General features: G+C 55.0%; 1 protein-coding gene across 1 annotated transcript; it reads left to right on the top strand.

Annotated features, from left to right (window-relative positions):
• The first annotated feature begins 6,922 nt into the window (after positions 1–6,922).
• Positions 6,923–11,244, top strand: ZNF703 (zinc finger protein 703). The gene is made up of 2 exons (XM_032288251.1): positions 6,923–7,430; positions 8,351–11,244. The coding sequence occupies exons 1-2, from the start codon at positions 7,188–7,190 to the stop codon at positions 9,878–9,880; spliced, it is 1,773 nt and encodes a 590-aa protein (XP_032144142.1). The 5' UTR covers positions 6,923–7,187; the 3' UTR covers positions 9,881–11,244.
• The last annotated feature ends 4,857 nt before the right edge of the window (positions 11,245–16,101 follow it).

The raw sequence follows: 16,101 nt of genomic DNA, 5'->3' as shown, positions 1-16,101 counted from the left end.
ATTTGGGAGGTTGAGGCTGGAGGCTTAATGAGGCCAAGAGTTCAAGACCAGCCCTGGCAACACACCAAGACCCCAATCTCTACTTAAAAAAATTAAAAATTAGCTTGGTGTGGTGCTGTGTACCTGTAGTCCCAGCTACTCTGGAGGCTAAGGTGGCAAGAGCGCTTACACCCAGGAATCTGAGGCTATGACTGCACCACTGAGGTCTAGCCTGGGCAACAGAGTGAGACCCTGTCTCAGACAAACAAACAAAAAATCAGGGAACAACTGAAAGATGGGAATACTAAGCAGGATTTAAGTTAGGGCCACCTGAGTTTTTTATTTCTTAATCTGCTAAAGGAGCAAGCAGATGCGGAGAGAATCTGAACGTGCAGCTGCTGACTGCATCATCGAGACATGGGCGCGGGGCGTGCTGGCTTCCTCTGGTCTTTACCCACCAGGAAGTCACCTTGAGCCTGCACCTACCAAGTGGTCCATAAACAGTAATTGAATGAATGATTAATTGAGTTGATCAATTCAATCTAATCAATTAATGGAATAAATGGAAGCTCCCCTCACTTCCTTCTCTGCCTCAGTTTTCTCCCTCCCCTATTTCCCATTTCTCAAGATGAAAGGAAAATCTGATGGAGAAGACCAGCCCTCTGGAAAATGATTAATTTGTCTTCAGTTTCTCCTGCTGCTTTCTCCCCACTTTAAGCCTCCCTCTCCAGTCCTGCACTCTGCAGAGTGGCTTGAGAACCCACCACCTGGACTTGAATCGTGTGTCTACCACTTTCTAGCTGTGCCACTCCGGCAAGTTGCTTAACCTCTCTGGGCCTCATCTACAAAACAGGGCCTTACTTATAAAACAGGCATAGTAGGCCGGGCGCGGTGGCTCAAGCCTGTAATCCCAGCACTTTGGGAGGCCGAGGCAGGTGGATCACGAGGTCAAGAGATTGAGACCATCCTGGTCAGCACGGTGAAACCCCGTCTCTACTAAAAATACAAAAAATTAGCTGGGCATGGTGGCGCGTGCCTGTAATCCCAGCTACTCAGGAGGCTGAGGCAGGAGAATTGCCTGAACCCAGGAGGCGGAGGTTGCAGTGAGCCGAGATCGCGCCATTGCACTCCAGCCTGGGTAACAAGAGTGAAACTCCGTCCCAAAAAAAACAGGCATAGTAATAGTGCTCCCCATGGTTTGCTGTGAGAAGTAAATGAGTTATCACAGGCAGGATGCTCAATACAGTGTGTGGCACAGGCTGTCAATAGATGTTACTTTTGTCCTGGGAAGAACACTCGCTTTCTGCTAATCACAATTGGCTGAAAACAGGGTTTGACACCTCCCAGCAACATTAGAGGCTTAAAAGAGAAATCTCTAAGAAACTTGAAGACCTAAAGGAACAAAGTAGTCAGGGGTGAATGCCCAGGGTTAGGGTTGATGTATCAGGGCGGGTCAGGCTAAGGAAGGAGAACTTCAAAAGCACACCTACTCCATCTCCCTACGCCTACCTCCCCAGGGGCTGATATGAGATAAACCAAACCACCCTCTTCAAAGCAGCTGCTCAAGGACCTGGATCAAAATACACAGGCTTGGAGATAAGCTTCAGTCTGCACTTCCTTTTGTCTCTTTCTCCCCACCACATCTTGAGAGGAAATTCTTAGGTGAGGAAAAGGAGCTCATTCTTCCTTCTTTTATCAAAAGGAGTTAGCTCTCTGTCCACACAGCAACGGGTGGCAGAAGGCAAGAGTCCAAGAACCAGGGAAGGGACTAAGAAGGCCTCATTCTGTGCCCACTCTGCCAGCCTTTTGCTGTGTGACTTTGGACTCTCCCTTAAGCTTTCTGAGCCCATGTCCTCATCTGTCAAACAAGGATAATAACACCTGCCCAAAGGAGGAAAATTGCTGTGAGATGCTGGACGAAAAAATGCATTTGGGGTCAGGTGCAGTGGCTCACGCCTGTAATCCCAGTACTTTGGGATGTGGATCACCTGAGGTCAGGAGTTTGAGACCAGCCTGGTCAACGTGGTGAAACCCTGTCTCTACTAAAAATGCAAAAATTAGCTGTGCATGATGGTGGGTGCCTGTAATCCCAGCTACTTGGGAGGCTGAGGCTGGAGGAGAATCACTTGAACCCGGGAGGTAGAGGTTGCAGTGAGCCAAGATCGTGCCACTGTACTCCATCCAGCCTGGGCAAAAGAGCAAGACTCCATCTCAAAAAAAAAAAAAAAATGCATTTGGGAAGAGATACTTCAACATATTTATACAATCAACATTTTGAAAAACACAATCATCCATCTTAAATCTTTGGGGAATGCAGTGAGGTGTGAAATAAATAAATAGCCCTGCCTTTGTAAAATTCTTCATTCATCAGCATTCATTGGGTACTAACTGCACTGAGACTGCCTGGACTTGACACCCTAGCCTCACCTCTTACCAGCTTGGACTTTGGGCAAGCTACTTAACCTTTCTGTGCCCGCGAAATGGAGGTAACCATAGGACCCATCTCCTAGGATTTCTGCAAGGATTAAATGAGAGAATGCATGCAAAGTGCTTAGAACAGCATTTGGCACTCAACGTTGGCTACTGCGGTGATGGTGAACCGCTCTGTTAGGCAATAAGTATACAAAGAAGATGAGGAAAACAAGAAGCATTCACAGTCCAGTGAGAGATCAGACAAGGAAGCAAATAGTGGCAGATGCCATGTGATAGGTGTAATAATAGAACATAATACCAACTGTGAGAACGGAGAAGAGAGAGCCTCTTGAGTCATCAGTGGGGCGGGCTTCCTGCAGGGCTGGCTGTCCCGGTCTTAGCCTGCTTGCTCCCACTGGTGCCCCTCTCGTGCCCCAGGCTCTGTCTGAAGCTGGGTGAGGGGGCAGACAGAGGAAGCACTTTCTAGTGCCCTGAGTGCAGTGTGCTAAATCAGGGCTCCTGGCCAAAGCAGTAATTGCCAGTCGCTGAAAGATATTAAGCGCTAGGGAGGAAAACCAAGTTCTCTATGAGGCAGACTTTTCAGAGTTCTTACAGCTTGTAAAAAAAAAAAAAATGTAAATAGTTACCCAGTGAGATATTATTTCATATTGTTGCCATTAGGGTTTGAGTGTTATGCAGAGAGAGGAGAGAGAGGCGATCATTCTGGCAATTCTGCCTCCGCAAAGGACTAAAAACTACACATTAACCCCACACAACAAATCTACCCCCTCTAGGTCTTAACCTGACTCGCACATTTTTTCCTGGGTGGTGAATTTTATGTAAAATGAAGTCGTGAAAAAAAAATCTATACATACTCACAGTTTCCTAAAGGATTTTCTTGATGGTTTCTAGGGAGGGGTGGGTTTTTTTTTATTTTTTATTTTTGGACACATTGGGGGCTGGGCACAGTGGCTCACACCTGTAATCCCAACACTTTGGGAGGCCAAGGCTGGTGGATCACCTGAAGTCAGGAGTTCAAAACCAGCCTGGCCAACAGGGTGAGATGCTTTCTCTACTAAAAATACAAAAATTAGCCAGGAGTGATGGCACATGTCTGTGATCTCAGCTACTCGAGAGGCTGAGGCAGGCGAATTGCTTGAACCCAGGAGGCAGAGGTTGCAGTGAGCCTAGATGACACCACTGCACTCCAGCATGGGCAACAGAGCAAGACTCCACCTCAAAAAAAAAAAAGAGAGAGAGAGACATTGGACTGGAGGCTGGGAAGCGGTTACTTTCATTTCTGTAGAATTCAGAGACAACCTGGGCTCCTCTACTTGGGTTCCCTGGGCTAAATCTAGTTCTGATGTGGCTGCTCCCCAGAGCAATTTCTCCTCAGACACAGATGATGCAATCGGTCGCAGCCATCATTTACCTTCAACTTTCTTTGTGCCAAGCATGAAACAGGTGACACACATTTTCTGCTTCCGGTCTCCCAGCTCTGAGGTGGCCACACTTATATTTTACTCTGGAGGCAACCAAAGCTTAGGGAGGCTCTCTTGCCCGAGGTCCCCACAGCAGCCTCGTTCCAGGCCTGACTCTCTTCAGCTTTAACTGGGAATGATAGCTGTACCTGATGTTTATTGAGCCCCTGACATTCTGCACCACAATGTCATGGGGGCACTCTCAGGCAGCCCTCTCCCCTGTCCCATTTTAATGGTGGCCACTCATTCCCAGGGCCATCTGAGAAGGGCCTGGATAGTGGAAGACCCCTTAGCCAAGCATCTGCCACTTTTTGCAAGGGTAGAACCTGTGCCATGTGTCCTGTACAGGCATGTCTTACTCTGACTTTCCAACCACACACCCTGCAATGTGCTGCCCACAGCCGGCCCTCAATAAACACAGCCCATCTGAATATGGAGCCATATTCCCTCCCAGGTGGCAAGCCATTCCTCTGAAAACTTGCCTTCAGGCCCTGAGGGCCCCATTTAGGGCTTTGTACAGGTTAGCGGTTCAGCTAAGTGAATGGCCAATCCTGCTTGTAATAATCATCTAGTGGTGTTTTAATTAGGCCTCTGGCCCAGCTACGTTTGGTTTTGTATTTTCCCTCCTAAGGCATTTGGAGGGATCCAGCCAAAGAAACACTGCTGCCCTGACCAGCAGCTCAAAGTGTGCCCCTCCCGCGTGGTTCGGAGTTATAGCACTTCCCAGGAGGTGGGAGCAGGCCTGGCCTCCATCTCAAGGCTGCATGCCCCCATCTTTAATTACCGCTGGGAGGTAAGAGAGTGAGGGGTTTTTAACAGGACAGTATAATATTACCTAGGCAAGTTTCCTACCTCCACCGGCCAACCCATCCTTAGCTCCTTTTCTCTCTCTTCCTTTCCTTCATTCACTACCTTTTTTCTTCTCTTTTCCTCTCAAGAGTGAATATTCTACTGTCCTCGCTCTTTCCCCTCTCCTGCTGCCTCCTGCTCCCTCTCTGTTTTCCAAATTCCGAAATACCTCTTCCCTCTCCCCTCCCCTTTTCCTCCTGACTTATTTCCCATTAATCGTATCTAACACACATCTGCTCAGGCCCTAGAAGGATCCCTTGGCTCCCTCTCACAGCTGGACTGGTTACAATAATCAGGGAGTCTTTCATCTTTCACTGCCTTCTAGGTCTCCCCTCTGCCCAGCTCCCCCTCCTCTGCCCTTCCTGCAAAGGCCAGCCTCTGCACCCTGGCTTGCTTCTGCCCCTCCCACTCTGCACAGCAGTCTCCCGAAGGACAAATGGCCTTGTGGGTGGACGCAGCCCTGCAGTGGACTTTTACAGGTGGTGTTGGCAGTGATGGCAATGGCAGCGCACAGAAGTCGACAGGAGAAGCCTGTCAGGATCAAACAGATGAGATCACCCCCTCCCTTTCCATTCCTGCACCCCTCTTGCTGCAATGAGGGAGCCATCTCCGAGCAAGCGTACCCCTTGCCATTCGGGGTAACATGATTTTACCAAGATTAAAATTGAGGAATGTGTAATTACAGCCTGTGTAATTTCTAAGCGTTCTATACGTGCTGCCCAAAAAAACCAGTACGGATCCAGAGAGTATGTTCAGTTTCGGGTATGACTGATACCGCCAGGAAGTGGTGCCTGCTGTCCTCTCTACCGGGCAAAATACAGGTTCGTGATAGTTATTTCTTTCTATCTGAAGAGATCCTTTGAAATCACCTCTCCCAATCTTGGGTCCTCAGGTCATCTCAAGGCATCGGTCAGCGAGGCGGAGTCGGGGAACTGCAGTCCCAGAGCGATATGCCATCCCGAGTAAATGGCCTGACACTCGGAGTGATGGATTGGGACTGGAAAAGCGATGCTGGGAGCCAGGCAGTGACACCAGCGCGCCTCCACTGGCCACCGAGCGCACGGAGAAGTGGTCTCCCCAGAGGCCAGCGCCCGGAGGACCAACTTCGCCTCCGGAAAAGCGGCCGATCCGGAACTTGGATGTCACGACTATGACATCTCTGCCCTGTAAAATCTGTAAAATCTCTGCCCTGGGCAAGGCTAGCAGTACACACTTTATTCGAAAGGCGAGGGGAGTCGGAAAGGGTGTTGTTATTTTTAATTAAAAGTTTTGATCTCGAAATTTCCCTGGGGAAAGCGAGTGCTTTTTCCCCTAAGTGAGGAGAAGGATGGGGGGCGGCGGGGAGCGTTGTGTCTCGGAGCCGTGCTGAGAGAGAGATCCCCCCTCCAGGGACCCCGGCCTCGCCGAGATCTCGGGTCTCGCCTCGTAGCAGCTGGGCGCGGTACAGTGAGGAACTGCACTCCCCCCAGCAGGACGCGGTGAGAAGCAGGCAGCACACCAGACACCGAGCCTCTAACTCAGGGCGCGGACACAGCGCGCACAGCCTGGGGTCCCGCGCTTGGTCGCCGACCGTGTCACTCTGGAAGGGAGACAAACTTGCAGGCTTGGGACAGTTGGGCTCAAAGTAGTTGGAGCTGCCTACGCAGCGTCGCGGTAACAGTGGGTGCCTCCGAGACTCGGCGCTTCCAAGTGAACACACCGAGGAGAGGCCAAGTAGGGGAAGGAGAGCGGGGCCGAGGAGAGCCGGAGCAGTTCTGGAGAAGGACCCGGGCACCCGAGGTGGGGCCCACCCCCTTGAGGCCTCTGGGACAGGCTTGGACTCCAGCGTCCCGGAGCCGGCGCCGGGCGATCCCTCCCACCCCCCGCCCCACCTCGGACGCACGCGGCCGGCGGGGTGACAGCTCCCGCCAGCACCACCCCACCCCCCGCAGTGGTGGGAAGGGAGAGAGGAGAGAGAGCGGTCGGAGAGGAGGACAGGGCGCAAAACTCCGGGTCCTGGGCAAGTCCCGTCCCCGGAGGGACCCCAGAGCGAGGAAGGCCCAGTCTGGGGGAGGGGAGGAGCCCAGAGAGCGGCCGAGGCCGAGGCGGAGGCGGCGGCGGCGCGCGGCGCGGCCCCTTTAAGGCTCTCCCCGCCCACCGACAGAGCCGGCCTCCGCCCGCTGCTCTCCCCGCCCCGGGGTCCCTGCGAGAGATGCGATTGGGCGGGCGCGGCGATCCCTTTGAAGTGTGGCTGCCGATCGCGGCTATTTGACGTGCTGCTCGCGGAAGGCGAAGGTTTTTGTGTTGCTCGCCGGGACCAGCGGCGGTGGCGGCGGCGGCGTCGGTGGAGGAGGGGAGGCGGCGAGGAGGCGCAGCTCCCGCTGCACCGCGATCGAGGCTGCGGAGCGAGCCCACCCGCCCCGGGAGCTCGCCTCCCCAGTGCTCCCTCGCCCTCCCCGCCCCCCCCAGCGGCGCTGCCTCCTCCAAATGAGCGATTCGCCCGCTGGATCTAACCCAAGGACACCCGAAAGCAGCGGCAGCGGCAGCGGCGGCGGCGGGAAGAGGCCGGCGGTGCCGGCGGCGGTGTCCCTCTTGCCCCCGGCGGACCCCTTGCGCCAGGCGAACCGGCTCCCGATCAGGGTCCTGAAGATGCTGAGCGCTCACACCGGCCACCTCCTGCACCCGGAGTACCTGCAGCCGCTGTCCTCCACTCCCGTCAGCCCCATTGAGGTCAGTCCCCCGCCACTGCTCGCCCGGCGCCGGCCCCATTCCTCCCACTGCGGCTGGGCCCCCGACCCAGCTCCCTGCACCCCGGGGCTCGGAGCGACGCCCGAGTCTAGCCACGCAGGCGGGCTGGCTGAGGAGGGGCAGAAAACCGAGGGATCTGAGCCCACCAGGTCCTCCCCAGGCTTTCCGTGGAAGGGTCTCCTTCCACGCTCGCCCTTCGGAGCTCTGTGTTTTCTCTCGGATTGGATTTGCTCCTGTCCCCTCTGGGTCCTTTACTTTTCCTCTGACCCGCAGTTTCCAGCCAGGAGGTGATCTCTGCTGGGCCTTCCCCGCCCCCCTACGCCAGGCTGTTCTCTTTGAATCCCTGGCTCCCGAGTCCCACTCCGCCTCTGTCCCATCGGGTAAGGGAGCACGGCGCCCGGGAGCTCCCGAACCCGAGTCTTTCTTCCTGCTTCTTCCCTGGGTGCCCTGCCCGGGAGGGAGGGGCTACGGAGAGAGCGCCAACTTCAGCCCCTCCTTTAGCATCTGCGCTCCCAGCTCCCGCCCCGCGGCGCGGTCGCCAGAAACCCGTCCCAAGCGAAGTTCCCCCAAACTAAAGGAATAAGTTTTTTCCTGCGCCTGGAGGAGGGGGACATTAGAGGGAAGAGGCGAGTCACTGCCCCAACTCCAGAGACGTCGCCTTCTCCCGCGGGGGTCCTAAGTGAACCCCTTCTGCAGGGCCTGCGGCGCACCCTGAGACCCAGCGGCAGTGTGAGCGTAGTTCCGTCAGCTGCCGCGCCCTGCCTGGCCCTCGCTCGCAGACCCTCTCCCCAGGCCCGCCCCGCCCCTTGGCGCCGCCGCCCAGCTCCCCGGGCGCCCCCTCTCGCCCCGCGGGCCTCTGGGTCTCACTCCTTCTCCCTCCCCTCTGCCGCTGTCTCCCACAGCTGGACGCCAAGAAGAGCCCCTTGGCGCTGCTGGCCCAGACCTGCTCGCAGATCGGCAAACCGGACCCGCCGCCCTCCTCCAAGCTCAACTCGGTGGCGGCGGCGGCCAACGGGCTGGGAGCGGAGAAGGACCCCGGCCGCTCGGCCCCGGGAGCTGCCTCCGCGGCCGCGGCCCTGAAGCAGCTGGGGGACTCCCCCGCGGAGGACAAGTCCAGCTTCAAGCCCTACTCCAAGGGCTCCGGCGGCGGCGACTCCCGCAAAGACAGCGGCTCCTCCTCGGTGTCTTCCACCTCCTCCTCGTCGTCCTCGTCCCCGGGAGACAAGGCGGGCTTCAGGGTCCCCAGCGCCGCCTGCCCGCCCTTTCCCCCGCATGGAGCTCCGGTCTCCGCGTCCTCGTCCTCGTCGTCGCCCGGCGGCTCCCGGGGAGGCTCCCCGCACCACTCTGACTGCAAGAACAGCGGTGGGATTGGCGGCGGGGAGCTAGACAAGAAAGACCAGGAGCCCAAGCCCAGCCCGGAGCCTGCAGCCGTGAGCCGCGGCGGCGGTGGGGAGCCCGGGGCTCATGGTGGCGCCGAGGCCGGAGCCTCCGGGCGCAAGTCGGAGCCGCCCTCTGCGCTGGTGGGGGCCGGCCACGTGGCGCCGGTGTCTCCCTACAAGCCTGGCCACTCGGTATTCCCGCTGCCGCCCTCCAGCATCGGCTACCACGGCTCTATCGTGGGCGCCTACGCCGGCTACCCGTCTCAGTTCGTGCCTGGCCTGGATCCTAGCAAGTCTGGCCTCGTGGGAGGCCAGCTGTCTGGGGGCCTGGGCCTGCCGCCGGGCAAGCCCCCCAGCTCCAGCCCGCTCACCGGGGCCTCCCCGCCCTCCTTCCTGCAGGGATTATGCCGAGACCCCTATTGCCTGGGAGGTTACCACGGCGCCTCCCACCTCGGCGGCTCCAGCTGCTCCACCTGCAGCGCGCACGACCCGGCCGGGCCCAGCCTGAAGGCGGGGGGCTACCCGCTGGTGTACCCCGGGCACCCGCTGCAGCCTGCCGCGCTCTCGTCCAGCGCCGCCCAGGCCGCGCTCCCCGGCCACCCGCTCTACACCTACGGCTTCATGCTGCAGAACGAACCGCTGCCGCACAGCTGCAACTGGGTGGCTGCCAGCGGGCCGTGCGACAAGCGCTTCGCCACCTCAGAGGAGCTGCTCAGCCACCTACGGACCCACACGGCCCTGCCGGGAGCCGAGAAACTTCTGGCCGCCTACCCTGGGGCCTCGGGCCTGGGCAGCGCCGCCGCCGCCGCCGCTGCCGCGGCCTCCTGCCATCTGCACCTCCCCCCGCCCGCCGCCCCCGGCAGCCCCGGGTCGCTGTCCTTGCGGAGTCCACACACTTTGGGGCTAAGCCGGTACCACCCCTATGGCAAGAGCCACTTATCCACAGCGGGGGGCCTGGCCGTGCCGTCCCTCCCGACAGCCGGACCCTACTACTCGCCATACGCGCTGTATGGACAGAGACTAGCTTCAGCCTCGGCGCTCGGATACCAGTAACTACAGCTCTTCCTCCACCCCAGCCTCCCCCTCCTCCCTCTCCCTCTTCCCTCCTCCCCACATGCCGTCGCCGCTGCAACCTCCACTACTGCTTGACCCTGCCGGGATTCCCTGCCCAGCCCTTCCCCACCGGACTGCGTATTTATTTACTATAATGTTAGCTTACACGCTGGGAATATAAGTGCATTAACGGCCCACATGAGTCAATGGTATGCAAAAAGTCTGTGTTCCCCCAAATAATAATATTAACCCCACAAATAACGACATGATCCCCACCCCTCTTCCTGTTATTTTTTCCCTTTTTCTTAGATATGAGTTTTACATTTTTTAATTCCTTTTCCTCTTTTTTTGGTTTTGATTGACTTGGTTTTAGGGAAAGGAGGGAGAGTTGGGGTCCTTGGGTTCTTCTAGACGTTTTGTTTTCCCGTCCTGGGGAGTTTCTTGCATGAGTCTTAAACTGTTTCCCCCTTCTCTTTTTCCCTCTTCCCCCTTCATTCCCTCGTTTCCTTCCATCTGAGGTTCTCTTTTTTTCCTTTGTTGTGCAAGTAACAAAGAGGAGGTTTTTTTGTTATGTTTTGTTTGGAACTCTTTTTGGGGGTAAAGGGGGCCCCCTGGGTGGCAGGGACCCTGGAGCTCTATTGACCTCGAACACTGCTGAACACTGCTCCGGGACTCCTCCCCCGCCAGCCTCCGTGCATAGGGTCCTTCGTCTGGACCCTGCCCCCCAAAAGTAGGGCCTTGCTCCCCTACCTTGCTCTGAGCACGGAGACCCCCTGACCCCATCAGCAGGCTCGCCCCCTAGAGGGGCCCAAGTGGTCTGACAGAGCCTTGCCGTCCACTGTCACCCTCCAGGCTCCCGCCCCGAACACCCGTTGGCCACAGTGCGTCTGGCGGGGCACCTGGAGCGCTCACCTGGTTGAATTCAAAGTCCCAGAAGGCCCAGCTGGCGCGAAGCCGGCCCCTCACGTTTTGCAAAGTGCTTTATAGTCCTCGTTTTACTCTCCCTCGTGAAAGCAAAGACCCCCTCCCCTGGCGGTAGGGGGTGGGGTAGGTGACTCTCGCTAGATCCCTCCAAAGCAGACCGGTGGGGATATCAGCGGACGCCACGAGCTCGTTAGCTGCGTTCGGGGAAGGTTGGGGCGTCAGGGAGCGCTCGCATCACAGCAGCCCCCACCCCCTCCCAGGCCTGACCCGGCAGAGCCCCCAGAGTAGGCCCCGCAGTGACTTGGGGTCTTCTCCCCACTCCTCCCTCCTCCTGGTCTGATGCGGCAGCGCGGGGGCTGCGGGGCCTGTTTGGGACGAACAGAGCTCTCCCTTGGTAAGACTTATTTTGTTAATAAATGGAATACTTGGCTATATTCACACCGTGGTGTGCTTCTCTCTTGCCTCGCCCACCCTCCCGCTTCCAGACACCTAAGCAGATGCCCTTCTTTTATTCTTGTTTAAAATACCTTATGGTTTCTTTCTGTGATTTCCGTTCAAGGACGAGTTTAATGCCTTTCCTCAAGAAATGAGGGAGAAAAAACAAAACTTCTGCCAACGCATTACAAATAACATAAAACCACCTTTGAATTTTTTTTCCACTTGGTTATGTAGCTCCCAGCCTCACTTCAAAGGCCTTGATATTTCCTGGGGCCAGAGTTGAGGGCGTGTGTAAAAGTGGATTTTCCTCCGGGCCTAGATGCGAGGTGCAAGGGGGCCTGAGAAGGGACCCCAGGACCCCAGCACCTAGGGCTCCGGCAGAGACTCCAGCAGCGCAGTCCTAGAGCCCGGCAGCAGGGCAGGCAGAGACGACATGCCTTTGGCGCCACCTGGTGGCAGGAAGACGAGCGACAGGCCTCGGAGAGAAGCCGCAGCCCACACCAGCCCCGACGGCACCTTGGCGCTTCCCATCCTCTGAACGCGGAGGACCCCTACCTACTGTTTTTGTGGGCCGTTGCCTCTTTCCTGACCAGAGAGTAAATGCACCTGCTGAGAGGGTTGCTTCTCAAGGCTTGGGAGCTCCCCTCAGCCATCGCTGGGTTATCGACCTGAGTCATCTGCGCCCCGGAAACTTTTCGAAACTGGGTTTGGGTTTTGCTGAGAAGATGCCGCTAAGACTCGGGACCTTAAAGCCACCCTCGGTCTGGAGAAGCCGGGCTCCTGGGCCTGGCTTGTCTATTTTCTTGAGCTCGCACGACTGACACTGGCCTCTGCATCCTCGGGCAAGCGAGGATGGGGTGCTGTTTACTGGGGGTATTGGCCGGGGAGCCTACCCTCTATGCCAGAGACAGGCCAAAGAGGGAGCAGAGAAGGGACAGCTCCGGGAGTCCCAGTCACGTCCAGCCCAAGGCAGACTCGCTGCCCCACCCCCAGCAGCAAGGGCGGGATGCGCCGGCCAAGGCCGGGCAGCTCAGGCTCCAGCTGCCGGACGCCAGGATCCCGCTCCGTCGGGGGCACTCGCTCTTAGCGCAGGGGGCCTGGGCTCGCGCGGCCACGTGTTGGACGCGCTGCAAAACAGCCTCCCGCGCCGCATCCTGGCCGCGCTCCTCGTGGGATCTGTCGTGGGGGTTGTACTGTTTGCTTTTCCTGGAAGGAGTGCGATTAGGGAGTTCGCGCTCTGAAAGGTGCATGCTTTTGAAACGTCTGTGGCCTGAGGTCAAGTGCGGTGCGGAGGGTGGGGCCACTTTCTCTGCGCTGTTTTTGGTTGTCCACAAACTCGATGACAGACCGGGCGGGGTGTGTGTGTGTGTGTGTGTGTGTGTGTGTGTGTGTGACCAGGCAGGGTGTGTGTGTATGTATGTGTGTCTTTTCCCAAATCTTTGGATCTGGCAAAAATCCCTTCAATGGTCAAAAGAACATCAGGAATCTTTTGCAGTGACAGCGCTGGCCTCCTCCGATCCTGTTCATATCCCAGGAAAGGGATCCTAGGCTCCTCCTACCACAGGGCCCTGGGAGACCCGAGTTAGCGAAAGTCACCCTGGGACAGCTCGGGAGCTTCTTGGGGAACCAGCGTTATCCAATTTCTCAGCGTTCAGGCTGGCCCGAATCTTTAAAAGAACTGAAATGTGGCGACTCGTTGCTTTATTGTTTCTTTTTCTGTTGTTTCGTTTGTTATTATTTCTTTGCCATCTTCCTTCCTCTGAAGTTCCCTCTTTCCTTCAGCGACCCTCCCCCTCACCATTTTTTTAATGCCTGCTAAAAATGATGGAAATTGCTCCCTCTGCAGGGCGAGTTTAACTTTTCCTCCTTACGCTTCAGGTCTTCAGACCTCCATATCTAAAAACCAAAGGGCTCCTCTTACCAGTATCTCCCATACCAGCAAATTCTTTATACCAAGACACTGCTCTAAAAGGTGTTTGGGTCATGCCTTAGGTGTGAGAATGCAGGTTAGAGAACGCCGTGAGAATGCAGGTTAGAGAACGCCTTAGGCTACAAACTTTCCCCCATAACATTTATCAGTGGCCTTTGGTGACTGGGAAGTTTGCTGTTGGGCCTGGTAGGAATAGGTGTGACCCCAAAGGGCAGGTCATATAGCCTGGAGTGTCCAGTTCTACTCAGAAAAGATGCCTCTCCCCACAGCAAATGGGTGAAACACCTAAGAAATGTAGCTGTTTTCATGAGCTGATGGGAAGTTTGTTACCTTCAGTAACTTAATTCCCATGAAACAAAGTTGCCTATTAATGGAGGTAATGCTCCCCTATCTAGTGCTTATTTGCATAATTACTGCCTTCAGCAACTCTTTCTTTAAGGGTCACCTGCCGTTTCTCCACCTCCTTCTCTTCCCAGCCCTCCACCGCCTCTTTCTTCTAATCTCTCCCAGGCACCAGAAAGGGGCCCCGGGTTCCCAAGGCACCAGGAAGGGTGGAAGCCACAGAGCTGGAACTTGAGACGCTGGCCTTTCCTGGCTCCAGATCCTATTTTCACACCTCTTGCCTGGTTATTTTTGTGGCCTTGTGGCAGCCATGGGAGGAAGGGAGGAGGAGAAAGAGAGGAAAGACTCACCTTCAGATGCAGGCTAGACTCAAACAAAATTGTGCGGTGTTAAGTTTTTAACTTCACAACGGTACACCACAAACCCATCTCCTAAGAAATTCATAGCCCAAGCGGGAGGTGTGGGTACCCTTCCCCATCCTTCAGCAGCCATAATTGCTCTGCCCTATCTTTCGTACCCGGATTGGATCTCTGGGTATATGAACTAACTCCCTCCTGATGTATGTCTGGGTTACGATGGAATTCATCTTACAATAATCCTGTGGCTCTACACTTTATTAATCATTCTGTAAGGGAAGCTGCACTCCAGTTTTCTGTTTGATTTGATTTCATTCATCCTGTCTTTTTGCAAAATAGATGGTTGAGTGCATCCGATAATGTATGGTTTAATTTGGAGCACTATGGGTTTGAATTACCATTTTCATAATGTGCTGTGCATTAATGTGTTACATCATTTATAAAGAGGAATGTGCCGGGTTTCAAACTTTCTCCTGAAAGCCAAAGTCACCTAAAGGAAACAAAGCCAAATCACATCAGCCCATCTTCTTACCTCCCTGCCAGAGAGCCTCCTGCCTCCCCAACCCCAGTTAAATCTGCCAAAGCTCATAAAACCCAACATGAAGCCTTTATATTCACATAATGCAGGTGGGTGTCGAGATTTGGGGGGAACTTTGCACATGGCTGCCCGGGAGCCGTCAATGGCAATACAAAGCTCCCCCTCATTATTGCATAACAACAGCTTTTCGGTTTTCCTTTTTTTTTTTTTTTTTTTCCAGAGACCTCCAGTGGATGGCTCTTCGGCGACCCTAATCTCAGCACTCCCTCCCCAATGGCTGTAATAACACCAGCTGTCTGTTACTCAAACTCTGACTGAGGAGGAAAAAGCACTGATTATCCAAATACAGTCATTAAAGGGGAAATGTGTTTTTAGGACTGTCAGAGTGATTAATGAGGGCTAGCCGTCTTTGCAAATGCACTTGTTTAGTCTAACTGGCAGCTTCTATTTTCCTATTGATTTATTGCAGCCGTTGCTGGGCCTTGGTGTGTGCGAAGTCAGGGCACTTCACAACTGCGCCCTGTTTAAACAGGAAAAGCATGCACCATTTTGTCCAGGAGGGAGGGAACGGCCGAAAGTCTCTCCCTTCAGTTCAGTCTCCAGTGGCCCAGATCAACAAAGAAGACATTAAAAACCTGCGGCCTGGAGGGCGAAGGAAACTGCCTCTCCTTGGTTGTCCCCGGTCACTCGGTCCCAAGGTCAGTGGAGATACACCATGCCCCCGGACAAAGCCCACTGTATTGTGACACTCAGCATGCCCACATTTTCTCCAACAGTCCCCCCAAACCAGCTGTCAGCCCCTGAGTCCAAGTTCAGGAAAGGCCCGCAGCAGAGGGAGCGGCAGAAGAGGGAAATGCTGAGGTGAGGTAAGGGGAAAAAACAAGCAGAGCCACCTCTGGAGTCCAGGGTAGGGCAGGGGGGTCCTTGGGGTAAACTGATAGACCAACAGCTGGTTTCAACCGTTACAAAAAGAAGAAGGTAGGGTGACCTCTATTGCAGAGAGTGATACTGACTTCTTTCCACTGGTAAGTTTCATGTTTTGACAAACAACGGAGCTAATGACCAAAATTGAGAAATGGCAGCTTAAAATAGAGTCCCAACTATTGGAGGATTTCACTTCCAGATGGCCAATCATCAAAGCAAACAGAATTTACAGAATTCATGTTAGGTGCCCAACACAATGCTGGATACTGTGAGATGCAGAAGAAAACTCAGACAAACTTCCTGCCCCATTGAGTTGGGGGAGACAAGATGTGCCCGTGAGATAGGGAGCAAGATCGAATTATACGTAACTGTGTTTCTGCTGATCTGAGAAAGTGCTAAGTCATTCTGTGCAGACAGTGGAGAAGAGGATAGTATATAATAAGGCGCTAATTGTGCAGATCAGATGGTCACGCCAGCCACAGGAGCTGGAGGAGGGAGAGCTCACTGGGGCTAATGTAGGGAACCGGGGGCTCCCTAGTTCCTCCTAAACCCATGCGCTTCTGAAAATGGGTGAGGTTCTCATTCTATACTGATGAGAAGGCTGAGTCCCTGAGTCAGTAATTTCTATTTCTAGAGCAGATCAAGGAACAGGCTACATAAACACATCTGAATTTTCTTCTACCCACTCTCCCTAATCAGTTGCACCTTCTCCACAGCATTCCCAGCATGGAAATGGTTGGTACTTCTTCCTAAATTAAAAATACCTTTC

This window comes from Sapajus apella, unplaced genomic scaffold, assembly GCF_009761245.1.
Source record: "Sapajus apella isolate SASKATOON/1434 unplaced genomic scaffold, GSC_monkey_1.0 scaffold21, whole genome shotgun sequence".
Taxonomy (NCBI): Eukaryota; Metazoa; Chordata; class Mammalia; order Primates; family Cebidae; genus Sapajus; species Sapajus apella.
Note: the sequence above shows the minus strand (reverse complement) of the source record. Positions and strands in the feature narration are given on the sequence as shown.